This window comes from Thunnus albacares, chromosome 14 (genome assembly GCF_914725855.1).
Source record: "Thunnus albacares chromosome 14, fThuAlb1.1, whole genome shotgun sequence".
Classification (NCBI taxonomy): domain Eukaryota; kingdom Metazoa; phylum Chordata; class Actinopteri; order Scombriformes; family Scombridae; genus Thunnus; species Thunnus albacares.
In genome coordinates, this window is record NC_058119.1 from 4808903 (window position 1) to 4823549 (window position 14647).

Genomic DNA, 14647 nt, shown 5'->3' on the forward strand with positions numbered 1-14647 from the left:
ATCAAAGACTGAGATTCAGACTGAATTGGCATTTTGTTTTACTTCACTCTTTAGCTTGACATCCTGCTCACATTAAAGCCATTTTCAGAGGTCTAGAACTAGGTTAGGTCAATTAAACACTTTAATCCAGACCAAATCCATCAACAGTTACTGGCCACATTGCTACGAGAGTTGGGTTGGGTACAAAAGTAATCTGTCTTCAGATGAGGTAATTGTACTAATGTCGATGGATCATTCAGCCAATCATGTCTTTCCAAAAAAAGGCTACAAAAAGAAAAAAGAAAGACAGGAGCAAGAAAGAATGACTCAAACCATTAATTAATAAACAGAATAGTTGCAAATTAATTTTCTGTCAATCCACTAAACTATCAATCGACTAATCATTTCAGCTCACATTTAAGCCATTTTCTGTTTGGGAGGAGATGTTAATTTGTTCTAACCAATCAACAGTGTTTAACGTATCCACCCAGGCAATGTGATGTGGGCAGTGATTCAGAGGTCCAGAACTAGGTTAGGTCTGTCAGACACTTAAATCCAGACCAAATCCATCAACAATTACTGGCCATATTGCTATGAAATTCTCAGCACCTAGAGGCTGATTCTGAGTGATTTTGGTGACCCAATGACATTTACATAGCACCACCCTCAGGTCAAATCTGATTCATGACAAGCTATCTCAAAAACTGATTGCCACTGATTTACATGACAGTTGCTTCAACCTGTGGCCACAACGTCAATTTATACTCAGGATTTGTTATGAGTATATGCAGATCACCATGAAACTGCTGAACACTTGCATGCTCCCACTTGTGCTCAGGGGCATCACAGTGGAGGGAATAGTGGAACTAACTACCAAGGGCTCAAACATAAGTACGGCTCTCAAGACACAAATAATTAAGAGGGTTTTTTTCTGCTATTTTTCTGCTATTAGCATTATAAGTAATCATTATTGTTGACAGACAATTGTTTGTGTCAACAGTAGAGCCTGTCAGCTAGCTTCTGCCCTCCCAAAAGTGCACATGGTTTAGTCCACTCCTGGAGATGGGTTGGACAAAAGTAATCTGTCTTCAGATGAGGTAATCGTACTTATGTTGATGGATCATTCAGCCAATCATGTCTCTCCAAAAAAGTGAGGCTACAAAAAGAAAAAAGAAAGACAGGAGCAAGAAAGAATGACTCAAACCAATCATTAATGAACAAAATAGTTGCAAATTAATTTTCTGTCAGTCCACTACTAAACTATCGATCGACTAATCATTTCAACTCTAAAATGATGTTCTCTCCAAGCTAAACCCATAGTCATAATGTTTCACTGCAGTTATACACTATGTGGAGAGATGAAATATAGTGAGAATTCAGATTGTGACTAAAAAACATACTTGGCAGATTGGTTTATTTTGTAATATTTGCTTAAATGTGTGTGTTTTGCTGAACACAGATGCATATGATAAGTTGTTGAATTAGTTACGTGTACATGAGAGTGGATGTATTAAGAGATGAAGGGGGTCCAATGAGGCAGCAGATGGTCAGGGCTTTAGTTTCGTGCTATACTGCTGCTGATGGTGAAGCTCTAAGAACACCCAACTGTGAGGATGTTGTTTGTTTGGTCCAGTAATATCATGCTGTAGGGTGTGATGAACATTGCAGCATGTAGGGGGCGCTGGCAAGGCTTCATAGGCTTTTAGTTCTTTTGATAAATATTCAGGCCAATAGACTGCATGAACTAATCTTTCATAACATTGCAAATAGTATTTCCATTCTTTGTGGAGAAGAGTACAGGAGGCTGCTGCTTCACCTGGAATCAACAAATAAAAAATCTAATTTCACTGGTTAGCATATGCAGGTCACACTGTAAGTCCCTGGTGGGTTATGGATAAACATTTCCTGCAGGGAACAGGATAAAGACCCTCCTGTGTTGCTGGATCATCATTTATAACTGGCTGCTGCTGCCGCTGCAGACAGCTCTGTGTTGAAACTATCATCATCATTATCAGCCCCATTACCATAATGGAGCTGCCTCGCCACTGATATTAATACAGGCCATTAACAGGGTGTGACATCATCAGTCATCACCCAGTGCCACACAGACAAGAGGATGTGATATTAGCATTTATCACGTCACAGTTAAAAAAGCAGCGGGATGTGACATCATCACTCATAAGGCCACTGTTGTGTAGTCAGAAGATGTGACAGACAGTGTATGCAGGATGAAGCTATGATATCACTGATCATCATTTATGTAGTTGCAGTGAGGAAGTGTGAGATGTGACATCATAACTCTTGTGACTTGTAACATACTGGGGTTTAGATCACCCAGAGAGAAAATGTGATGACATCAGGAAATGTGCTTGTGCAGTTAGAGATGACATCATCACTGATTAGTGATTTGGGTGTACAGAAAGTGAAATTATTCCAAAAAAAAAAACCAATACAAAAAACAACTATACAGGCAATTTAATATAAAATGGAATAAAATATAATCAAGTAAAACTAATGAAAAAACTAAAAATCCCTTATGCAAAGTTGAGTTGTACTAAGAGTAGCCTAAATCAAGCTTTAGTACAACTTGAGGAGTAGTTTGACATTTTGGGAAATACACCTCCCTACCTGTAAAACCACAACGTGTCATTTTTACATTTTGATTTCTGTGCAGATTGAACAAACTAGATATAATGTGTTAATTTTGACCTTTAGAGGTGCTGGTAAACTGCTTTTGTTTCCCCTGTTTCCCTCGTAATTCTAAGCTAAGCTAACTGGCTGCTACATATTTACCGTACAGTGGTGAGAGTGCTATCAGTCTTCTTATCTAATTCTCTGCAAGAAAGGGAAGATGCGTATTTCTCAAAATGTCAAACTACTCTTTCCAGTCAATTGGGAACTTCTCTAACCAGGGAATGAATCACAACCAGTGACTGTCCAGACAGACCACTAATAAATCATTGTGTGGTGACATTTTCTCCTGTGCAGACAAAAGATACAGTACATACATGTAAATAAACCAAATTGTTTTGTTGATCGGTTAGCTAAATCCCCACAAAATTGTAAATATCACAGCTTCTCCATCTTGTGCTCGACAGATTTAAAGTGGACATATCATGCACACTTCCAGCTCTATATCTATATTCTGGGACCCTACTGGAATATCTTTGCATGATTTACAGTTCAAAAAACTCCTTCTTATACAACTATATATGCAGCCCCTCAATTCAGCCTCTGTCTGAAACAGGCTGTTTAAGCTCCTGTCTCTTTAAGGCCCCCCTCCCGAGGAGCCCACTCTGTTCTCAGGAGCTCGGGAGGCTACGAAAACAAATTATAGGAGTAGGATTTCACAACTTTTTCTATATCTTTACTCAAAATTCCAGCTTCTCAAATACATCCGTACATGTTTGAGCTCGAATCCGAAATATGCAAAAATGTGCAAACAATCTGATGTCATTACGAGTAGGAAGCAGAGGTAACTTTACAAATGAAGCGTTAACATTGTGTTGAAACCTTGGCTTTTGACTTGCAGGGAGCACCTTTATGTACTTCCACCTCAAGTTTTGAAATTTTGACCCTGTTTATCATAGATATCCAACATTTTAATAGTATGAAAGTGATAGAAAATCACAAAAAAGCATAATATGTCACCTTGATATATCCAAACATCTTCTGGTTGATTCAGGCTGGTCTGCACAGTTGTGATGGAAATGATTTAATATTGATGCCCTTTCCAGCAGCTGTGACACACCCTAACTCCAGGCTCTGTCTGCTTTGAGGAAGGTATCTAGGATCAGATCACAGACCCTTAATACCGACCTTGACAATGGAGGGCAGAAATGCCCATCAGATGGCCTGGTCAGTATCTGGAGACGACTGACAGGAGCTGTAATGTAGTTAGAGCAGGAGAGTAATGGCAACAGACAGCAGTGACAGGACAAGAAAGGAGGGGGAGGCAGGAACAGATGGAGACAGATGATAGCACAGGAGGAAAAGGAGACAGAGAAGAGGAGGAGGAGAGGAGGGAGAGTAAGAGCCTGTGTAGTGAGAAAAGGGAGAGATAGATGGATTGATTGAAGGTGGAGATTAAAAAAGAAGACAGACCAAATGACACAGAGGGAAAGGGACACAAGGAGGTCTGCTGCCATGGACTGAAAAACTATCCTGCTGTCTATTCCATTTGCATTGGCTCTCAGGTTCCTGCAAAATGTAATTATTATTTCATTAATGTGGCTGAATGCATTTCTGACCACTACTAGGTCTGGTTTTGTGTGATCTGATCCACAATGCATTTTGAGTGGATTTACAAATGTGATGCTTTCTTTTTCTGTCTGTCCCATTAAAGGATAATTGCACTTTATTTCAACTTGGATCTTGAGATTGAAAGTTCAAACCTGAACCTGGAAACAACAGTTGACAAAAGAAGTCTCAAGTTACCTTAAAGTGCTCAGAAATACAGAAATTTGAACATCTAATATTCCGTGACAACTCGGAAAACTCTACCTGCTGATCTGCTGAGGATGATTGTGTGATATGATCGAAAGCTCCAGAACAGCTACTAATGGACCTAGTGATGAGATTGTTTTTGTCAACTTGGGTGTTATTTTTGTAATTTTGGACACCATGTCTATTAGGTGCTGTCACTTTTTTTAAGGAAAGTTTAAAAGTTTGTTCAAAAGTTGTTCAATTTGTTAAACATGAATTCAGCAGTTTCCTCTGTTTTTTTATTAGCAAAGAGAACAGTAATAGCTTTGTTTACTTGATAGAGCAAGAGAAAGATCAGAGTGACCTGTATTTCTGGTAATAATAACACTGTACTCACCAAGTCCCTTGCTGAGATCTTGGACATCTCTAAAAACACATGCAAGAAACATAAGCGGTCAGATGATCAGACAGGTCTTAAACCAACCACCAGGTAAGCCAAACAGTTGTGGAAGGCAGACATAGTAGAAGGCATAGTGTTCGACGGTTCAACGGTTTACAAGCCAACTTCTTTTTTTAAACTTTGACCTACTATACATGTGCACAGTTTTACTGTAGTCTTCATGGTTCTAAATAACTAAGAGGAGATCCAGGGCCAAAGCTATGAAAATAAGATCCAAGTTACAATAAACTGCAATTAAAGTGCACTCACCCAAGATCTGTGTTCATTTCAAGACAAAACTGGAAACTGTTGCTACCTGATTATCACTGGTGGAATAACTGAATACATTTACTCAGGCACTGTGCTTAAGTATTCTACTTTTTACCCAACTACCTTTATTTGACAGCTATAGTTACTATTTAGAGAGAAAGAAAGAAAAATAGGAAAGATATGGTAAGTTTAGAAAATACAACACATTGTTAAAGATTAAATCAGTGGTGTCCAACCGTTTTTTCGTTACCTCTTACAAAAAATCGATGTATAGTTGTGTCACCATGTCATGTTTCAGATGTCTATAGTTCCTTTAAATAGACATTTCCCTTCTAAACTTCTCACATGGTTTCATATAAATAACTGTTTGAGGCCCAAAGATGTAAAATCACCCAATATTTTTCTAAACAAAGCAACAATTCAGTCCAAAAAAAGAATACATATTTGTTTTTCTCTTTTCCTCTCCCAGTTATCATCTCACGACCCCTAAGATTTATCTGGTGACCCTTGAGGGGCCTGATCCCCAGGTTGGAAGCCACTGGACTTAACTAGCTAACTGCATATAAAGTGGCTCAAACTAGCTCCACTTCCCACAGCTACAACAGTAACATGCTGCTAATCTAATAATATCATATACCACATGAATATATTTACTTTAAGTACATTTTGCTGCTAATACTTCTGTCTTTTCATGTTCATGCAGGACTTTTACTTGGAATGGAGTAGTAGTTTTACATTGCTGTATTGGTACTTGCTTCTTCCACCAATTGTCCTTTCATTGCTTCTCCTCAAATTCCTTCTTCTGATGGGGAGAAACAAGGCTGTCTTCTTACGCTATTAAGGAGGAAAAAAAACTATAACCTGGTAAAGCAATTTCTCTCCAAGTTGCCTCAGGGAGGAACAGAGAGAGAGAAAGAGAGAGCAGGAGAGACCACTGAGAGGTAAAAAACAAGAGCAAAGCCATAAGAGAAAAAGTGTTATGTGATGAATGTGAAAAAATTCGAGAGCAAACTGGGAGAAAGAGACTGGTGCAGAAGGAGGCAGAGAGGAGTGTGAGTCCAGGGGAACAGGGAGGGAACTCTGACTGTATAATTGGTGCGTGCACACACACACACGGGCACACACTCACACACATACAGAACCATTTTCCCCACAGCTCTGGAGTGATGCTTTAGTGGCTGCTACATTAGCCTCGTTAGATATGCAAAGTGGGCCAATTAGCAGCACAGCGTGCAGGAAGTGACATGTTCCACCTGAAGAAGCCCAGAGACAGCAGCAGTATTCACAGCCAGCAATAAATCATGCCACCGCGATTCTGTGTGTGTGTATGTGTGTGTGTGTGTGTGTGTGTGTGTGTATTGCTTTGGACACAGAAATGTCATACACCTGAATTATAGGCTCATTAACTATAGGCTAAAAAAAACCACATCCTTACTCAAAACCTCACTTGAATCTGTGAGAAATGAAATCCGTCCCTCGCTCTAGGAAAATATCAATCTTTGCATCTGTTGCAGTGTTTTCTCACCAATATATTGCTGTGAAATTGGCTGCAAACACAAGACAAACAGCTGCAGTGATGTGCGTGCTGCTTTTGATTTGATCCATTTCTGGAGGTGTCAGACTGTTTCTTGTGAGTGGAATCCCTCCTGGCAGACTGGTGAGCATCACATTCAACAGCAGGACGATACAAAGCAATATCTGTTTCAAAGCAGCTTCAGAGTACAGCAGTCTTTCATTTGACAGATATTTCATCAGAGAATCATCAAGGAATGAAACCTTTTTTATTTTCAGAAAGTGTTTTTCAACAAGGGAAGTGTTGCTCACTATGGATGTACTCTCTTTTTTCAACTTCAGGCCTGCTCTGAAGTTTGTCTTGAAGGATACAGTTTATTACAACTTGGGTCACATTCTCATACTGTAACTCATACTGTTACCAATCAAGATCCAGGTCCTAGTCATGCTGGTCCAAATGATATTCAGTCTAATCACGTCAAGTTGGTCTGTAAACTGTGGAGGACATGTATGACGCACAGTTTGGGTAATAATTTAACTAACTAACAAGGGGGTTGGCCTGATTGTCTGACTGCTTGCATCCCTTTCCCCATTGAACACTGCTGCGTTCCTAGATCACAGCAATCAAAGGAACCCTGTGTAGTTACATTTACATTCACTTTTTCTCACCAAAATGCATTATGTGTATTCTTGAAGTCTAACAAATGAGTTGAATGCATTTTCTTTATGTATAAATCATTTGCAAAGGTGATTTTTAAAAATACATTGTACATTGTTTACATCCATGCTTTCTAGCCAGCGGTCTTCTTTTTCTGCACCTTCTGCTGGTGTTTTGCTACATTTCTTAACAAGCTATCACCACCATCAATCAGTTGAATAGTGTAAAAACATTGGCAGAAGTTTGTATCACTCAAGGGCATACATACCTGTGTTTGTGAGTCCTTGTGAGCAAGTGTAAAATACAAACAAAATGGGAACCTGCTTATGAAGACATGACCTTTAACTTGAAGAACAAAACAATAGTTGTAATATACTGGAATTATCCATTAAGCAACAACAAACAACAACAAAAAAGTATTAGTGCTGTGTGGGTGTGGTTTGATCAGAATTCATGTCAATGGCCATTAATGGTGGAAACACAGGTAAACAACCCCACAACCGTCAGCACATTTTAGTCCACATTTTAAGCCCTGATTGCATTGAGGCAAGTGACATCACCTTTTCTCTAACAAAGCCTCACCTACTTCAAACCAAACCAAAACCTTAGCAGAAACCTTTGTATTCATGACCCCATCGCTCAGAGTAAGAAGCTGTTTGAGAAAATAGGTTTTTGAGCCTTTAAGAGCCACTGAATAATCTGACTTAGAGCTTTAATATATCATGATTTCCCTAAAAGCTTTTTCAGGCATTTTTCTTCACTGACACACACAAAAAATCTGTGCCACACAATATCTGGTGTCAGAAGCCTAAATCCAGAAGATACCAACTTAAATCTTGAGTCTTCCACTGTATCACTAAAACCGCCATCCACCTGCATCTTTGCCGTATTTATCCAAGCACACGGCCTGTTCAGTCTTTTTTTAGTACCCAGCTTTTCCACTGTCAGCAGATTCTCTAATTCATCTTCATCCCCTTCTTTGTCTCTTTTTCAGGTGCTGGTTTGGCACACTCGCACAGAGAAACCACACCTCGCAAATGAGCCCAAACATCGGAAGGACACTGTAGTCATCGAGGTGTGAGAGGACGAGATGAGGAGCAGATCCAAAACCAGAAGCTGGGTCTGGCTGCTCATCATCTCATGGCCGGAACTGATGACAGCACCCTGCTTTCCCTCTTTATCGGATTAATACAATCTGTTCACGATGGACAGAGCCTCTGAGAAGTTGCATGATTCAAGACTTCTGGCTGTCTGTCAGACATGCTTTGTGAGAAATGGACAGCACTGAATATGTTCATTTTACAAACTGAGACGACTTGGACTGCTCATTTCCTCCATCCACAGCTTGCTGGTGTAAAAAAAGTGAAATATTGATGTAGAAAATATATATATAAAAAAAAATCATGTTGCTGAATTTAAATGCACCATGTCAGTCATTTTGCATCATTAATGTAATTTTGAATAATTCATACATCATTGTCAAACTGTGATACTGTGACATAATTACCATAAACAATCAAGGCGCCTGGTCCAGATACATTAATTGATAACTGCCTATAGCTTATGAAAGTGGTATTGTAATGCTGGAATTTCTCTATGTTAAAGGATTTTTCAACCTTCTGGGAAATACACGTATTTGCTTTCCTTTCAAGAGTGAGATGTGAAGATTGATACCATTCTCATGTGGTTGCGTTAAGTACAGAGCTGGACATGTTAGCCTAGCTTAGCAAAAAGACTAGAAGCAGGAGGAAACAGCTAGTGTGGCTCTCTCCAAAGTTCAAAGATATGCCTACCAACACCTCTAAAACTGACTTGGTAACACATAATGTCTCATTTGTTTATATGTACATAAACAGAAATGTAAAATGTGTTGTTTTAGGGGGAGTTCCGTGCAGTAACTTTTTCTTGGCTAACAATAGCCAGACGCAGTGACTATGCACAATATCCCAATGTCTTGGCGTCACAGTGAGTTTGCCAGGTTTGGTAACATCATGTCTGTACAGACACCAAAAACCAAAACCTGTGTTCAATGGTTGTACCTGGCAACCTGCTGTAGATGCAGCACAGTAGTGTGATGGATAAACTGTTCATTAAAAAGTAGTTTCAACACATAATCCCCAAACATCATCATCTTTACATTTTGTGAATGTGAACAAATAGGATAGAACGAGTTTGTTAGTTATCTTTAGGGGTGTTTAATGGACATATTTTTACACTTTGGACATTAAAATCAGGCTATTTCTTTCCCCCAATTTCCAGTCTTTATGCTAAGCTAGGCTAAAATGTCCCAATTCCAGCTCCATACTTATTGCACAGATATGATATCCATATAGAAAGCATTTAAGAAGACCACACCTCTTTTACTGAGCTAACTAAAATGTTGGAAGGAAATTTTTCACTTCTTTTATGATCTGCTAGAAGTTTTGCTGTATTTGTTCTGGAAAAAGAGTACCCTCTTCATGTTTCCATGGTGGCTCACACATGTAAGATTCCGATCAGAGGCCGACAGAAGCAGCTACATTTCCCAGCACTGGTTTTCTTTGTTTAAATGAATCACATTAATGTGTCAAGCTTAACGTGGTAATGATTTATTGATGCCTAAATGCTACATAATTCTCCTTTAAATCAGCCTGAACTGATCATATATAATGAACTGGAGCAACCTTTGCCTTCCTCTATGTATGTGATTGGGTTTGAAAATGGTCGACTTGAAGTAACAAGTAACATCTCTCCTGACAAGCTTCCATCAATAATGTAGCCTGTGGGCCGACAACAAAGAAAACTCACCTCAAATGAAAACGCCTGCCAGCAGAGGAATGAAAAGGAATGAACTGAGTACTGAGTACCACATGAGTTAGGCCGCTAGTTTCAAAGCTCAAATCTGTAGAGAACCGTTTTCATCACTGTGTTTTAACGCCAGTATTGGCTTGAACATTGAAGGTTACATGGGGCATGAATGATGTAAACACAGGAAATAAAAACAGAATTCATTCCAGGATTCAACAGCCTTTATTCCAAATGACCCTCTGGTAAAACTTAGAACAGAAAAAAAAGGAGCAAACTAATAAAATTCCCAAAAGATTAAACAGTACTTTTACAGTTAAAAGAGTCATTGGACAAAGGTGAACACAGAAAAATTCCTGGCTATTTAATGCATGGAAACCACTTTTTTCTCTGTACTAGGCACCAGAAAATGTAAACACATTGGAAATAAACCTGGAGGACATTAGCTTTATTGAATATGTTTGTGTCTTTCACACTAACCACGTGAGTAACAGAGCGCTACAGTTATTGCATGGCAGAGGGACCCTGTACATATGGACATGAATCTCTGCACCGGCGTTCGGCAGTGTGATTGTAGCTCTGTGTGCGTGTTTTGTTCATTTCTACTCTTGCTCCTCTGTCCATCATTCTCTCTTCTAGATGCAATAAACAAGGACTGGACAGTGATGACGGGACCCATCCAGCATTTTCATACAGGTCCCTTTTTTGCAAGCATTGTCCAATCTTGTTCCTCCTCATCATCATCCTCTACCTGCCAGTCTAGCCCTCTGATTGGTCGTCCAGGTTTATTTGCTTCAGACTAACTGTGCTTCTCTTGTACTGCACACAACAAAACACCACAATAAAGATGGCAGATGGCAGAACATACAGTTACAGCATCGTATATGAAGGGGGCAACATTTTGGGTGTCACAATGGTCCAGTTTTGAAAATAATTTAACAAAAAAAAAAAAGTTTGGTGGATATACCCTGCAGTTGGAAGTGAAGTGACAGCTCACTTATCTCTGCTGTTCCCCGACAACGATCTGAGAGACGAAACTGCATCACAGCGAGAGATACAGTACCTGCTCTGCTATTTAAAGTGCAGTAAGACAAACCGCTGTGATTCCAGTGGTGCTTTAATTTGCCTCGGGGTGCGCGGGGGAAACAGCTCATTTCCAACAACAAGGAATGTGTTAACTGGGTCGGAGCCCAGTTTCCAGTGAACCCAGCTCGTTTGGTTTTAAAAGACTTCAAAATACCACAGAGTGGCGACCAAAGACACCCAAGGGACCGGAGGGCCGCCCAGCAATTACTGAGACTTAAAGGGAATCCTTGACATTTGGAGTCTGGGGTTGTTTTTAACCATCGAGCAGTTTGAGAAACAGGGTTGGACCGATAAATACATACATGTCTGCTGATACAATATAACAATATTTTTAACTGGCCAGGTGGTGTTTTCATACCTTTTTTGGTCCTTGACCCTTCTAAGCAAAATAATGTCTACTTGGTACTAAGGCTGGGTGATAAATCAAATTTTTATGTAATTATTGGTTTATTTAACAGGGACAGTGCACATTAATAAATATTGCTGTAAATGCACCAAGTAGCCAAGGGGCTATTTTCCATCTGTAGTCCTTGGACAGATGTTTAAAAACTCATCCTATAAATGAATATTAGAATAGAAAAGCAAAACCTTAGTTGCCGTTTTTGCTTTAAAAGCATGTTTAAAATGTCTGCATTGTAAAAACAGAATTACTACAATGTGCACAAAAGGTTACTTTCAGTTAAAGAGTAACTTAGGTGACAGCTGGCTTTCAGGACTGTTGCAACTCAGGGTGGCTAGCTGGGTCTAGCTATCTTGTAGCAAATCTGGCAAACATCTACACAAGGGCTAGACTGAAAACATATTCTACACACTGATCTGCACTCTCCGTTTGTGTTTGTTGACGAGATAAAGCCATGGGAGTGGACTGAACAGAGTACAAATGTTACTTTTTTCAGTCTAGCTAGTCAGGTAGCTACACTAGCTAGAAGCTACCTGCAGCTATCATATTGATAGCAAGAAACAAACTGCAGAGGCAGATAAATTAGTAAGTAGACTTTGAATAAAATGTGATGAAAAACATTACTGAGAAGATTGATACCACTAATATCTGTGTGCCAGGTGGAGCTAGAGCCAAGAGATGATTAGTTTAGCATAAATACTTGGAAGCAGGGGGGAACCGCTAGCCTGGCTCTCTCCAAAGTTCAAGTTAAGCCCTGCATGTGGTGTAGTTCTTTTGTTATTTCTGCTCACATAGTTATGTTTTTCACAAGCAGGCCTTATAATATAGGTGTTTCAAACAAAATATGTAAGAAATTGTAGACTTTTTAATACAGATCTTTCTTTTAGGAAACTGAATTCAGTGCTTCAGATTTCTCAAGACCTGCAGATAAAAACAAATTTTAGTTTTTGACCATAATTGCCCGGCCCTACCTGCAAGCCTTTTCTCCCAGGTTGCATGTGCATGCATCTGTATGTCATGTATATGTTTTTTATTCATGTCTTGGGAGGGATTCAAACAGTGAGAGATGCCCTCTTTTCACACTGTTTAATTAAATTGTTTAATTGAGGACTGAGAGGTAAATCTCTCTAATATATCACAATAAAAAAGCAAAGATTAAAGAAAAGTCAGGCAAAATTAATATCACCTGGTAGCTGAGGGGAAAAAACTGCTTATAGTGAGACACTGTTTGACGTAATACTCTGAATATTCTTTCTAGGAGAGTTTCATGACAATGACTATCAGTGCAAAATAACGTTTATTGTATAAGCAGCTTTAAACCCATGTCAGTCAAACCCTATTTAGCAAAGCTAAACTTCACAGGATACTTTTAAGTAAACTGGAGAACCTCGTCTCCAAATAATTTCCCCCCGTGGAGTGTCACACGATGGAGAGAACTAAAACCAAACAAAAGTTGCTGAGAGTCGAAACATCGACTGCTCTCCTATGGCTCTGATAAAGAGGGAGGTTCACATCATATTCACATAAATACAGTACTGCTCAGACGATTATCTGCTACGAGGCTCTGCTCGCCTACAGAGAGGAGAGGAGGGGAGGAGGGGGTTACAATATACACAGCAGAGAGAGGGGTGGGGACAGGGTAGCATAGACCAACCACAAGATAGCCATATCTACTGCAGGTACTGAAATACTATTCACTAACTATCCATTTGGGTAATGATATAATTGTAACATTACTATAATAGACACTTGTTATTGGTCCAGCAGCTTTCTTTTTTGTCTATTATGCTGTTTTTGTCTTACTCTACAGACAACAACAACCAAAGGAAATCAAAAAAGAAACTGAATAAAGACGGGACACGACAGCTGCCGATCTTTCTTTTTTTTCCAGCGAGAGATTTTGTCCAATGAGATGTCATCTTGGCTTTTTAAAGGAACCACGGTGAATGGGGGATTGGGTTTGGGAGGGCAGTCAAACTGCCCCTGCTGTGCGTTCTGTCCGCTGGAGATTTGTGGAGATGGATTTATGGGAGCACATTTGGCTGTTTTGTTGCCATGTGACCTCCCTCTGTTTCACCCTCCACTCATCCTCTGGACGTCCTCCTCGTCACTTCCACAGCTGAGTGCTGAGGGTCTGGCCGGAAGCTGCTGGAGCTGCGGGCCAACCGGGAGCAGCGGGAGCGCCTGGCTGGCTAAAAGTGCCTGGCGTTGGCCCTCCACCACTCATAGCCATACCTGACATCTGCTGGGTCATCTAAGTCAGAAAAGAAAAGAGAGACAAAAAGAAAGATGGAGGGTAAGACAGAAAGATCAGGACAGACTGTTAGAATTCATCAGAGCAAAAATAGACATCAAGAGAGGGTGGGGTGGGGCTCACCATCCTTTAGCTCCACTCCCTAACCTGCATCCCTCACTTTTTACCCACTCCTCTGCTCTAACTCTTCATCACCTGCCCCTCCATCCCCCATCCACCTCCTCTGCTCCCCTGCTCGCCCTCCTCCTTCCATTCTGTCTTATCCATTATAAATGTGCCTTGGTGCAGCGCTCCTCGCTTATCTGCTCATCTAAGAGCTCTGTGTGTGTGTGCGTGCAAACATTGTGCACAAAGATGTGATGGAATAGTGAGTTGATGAACAAGTGCTTGGTTGCATGTATGTCCTGTCCTGGCAGACACACATGCATAATCACACACACACACACTTGTACTGAGCTCTTAAGCAGGTGTTACTTTTTTGTCAGCTCCATCCATTAGACATAATGGGTGTGCTCCTGAAAGGTTTTTTTTTTAAATAAAAAGGTGTGTGTGAGCGAGACTGTGTGCACGTGTGTGTGTGTGTGTGAGTGTCCTGTCTGCAATTGTTCATCTCTACCTCTCTTTGCAGCAGCCTAATTAATGTCATCTGTCTCACTTACAGCAACAATGCTTCTCCTCTATTTTCTCCTCTTTTCTTTTCTCTCCTTTATTCACATCTTGCTCTTCTCCCCTTTTATTTTTATCTTCTCTCTCCCTAGCGCTCTCCTCACTCCTGTTTTCTTGTCTTGTCTTTTCTCACCCTGATATATACTCACTGTGTGAGTGAATGTATTTTCATAC

The 14647-nt window shown here is 40.1% G+C and overlaps 2 protein-coding genes across 6 annotated transcripts in view; one reads left to right on the forward strand and one right to left on the reverse strand.

The window, feature by feature from the left end:
• The window catches only part of b3gat2 (beta-1,3-glucuronyltransferase 2 (glucuronosyltransferase S)), a 54627-nt gene extending 44346 nt beyond the window's left edge, over positions 1 to 10281 (forward strand). The window contains exon 4 of the mRNA XM_044372804.1: positions 8278 to 10281. Within this exon, the coding sequence (XP_044228739.1) occupies positions 8278 to 8364 (87 nt within the window). The 3' untranslated portion in view covers positions 8365 to 10281. The remainder of the gene's footprint in view (positions 1 to 8277) is intronic.
• smap1 (small ArfGAP 1) overlaps positions 10274 to 14647 on the reverse strand; it is a 112242-nt gene continuing 107868 nt past the window's right edge. For all 5 annotated transcript variants that reach the window (XM_044372800.1, XM_044372799.1, XM_044372803.1 and 2 more), the window contains one exon: positions 10274 to 13807. In XM_044372800.1, the coding sequence (XP_044228735.1) occupies positions 13661 to 13807 (147 nt within the window). In that variant the 3' untranslated portion in view covers positions 10274 to 13660. The remainder of the gene's footprint in view (positions 13808 to 14647) is intronic.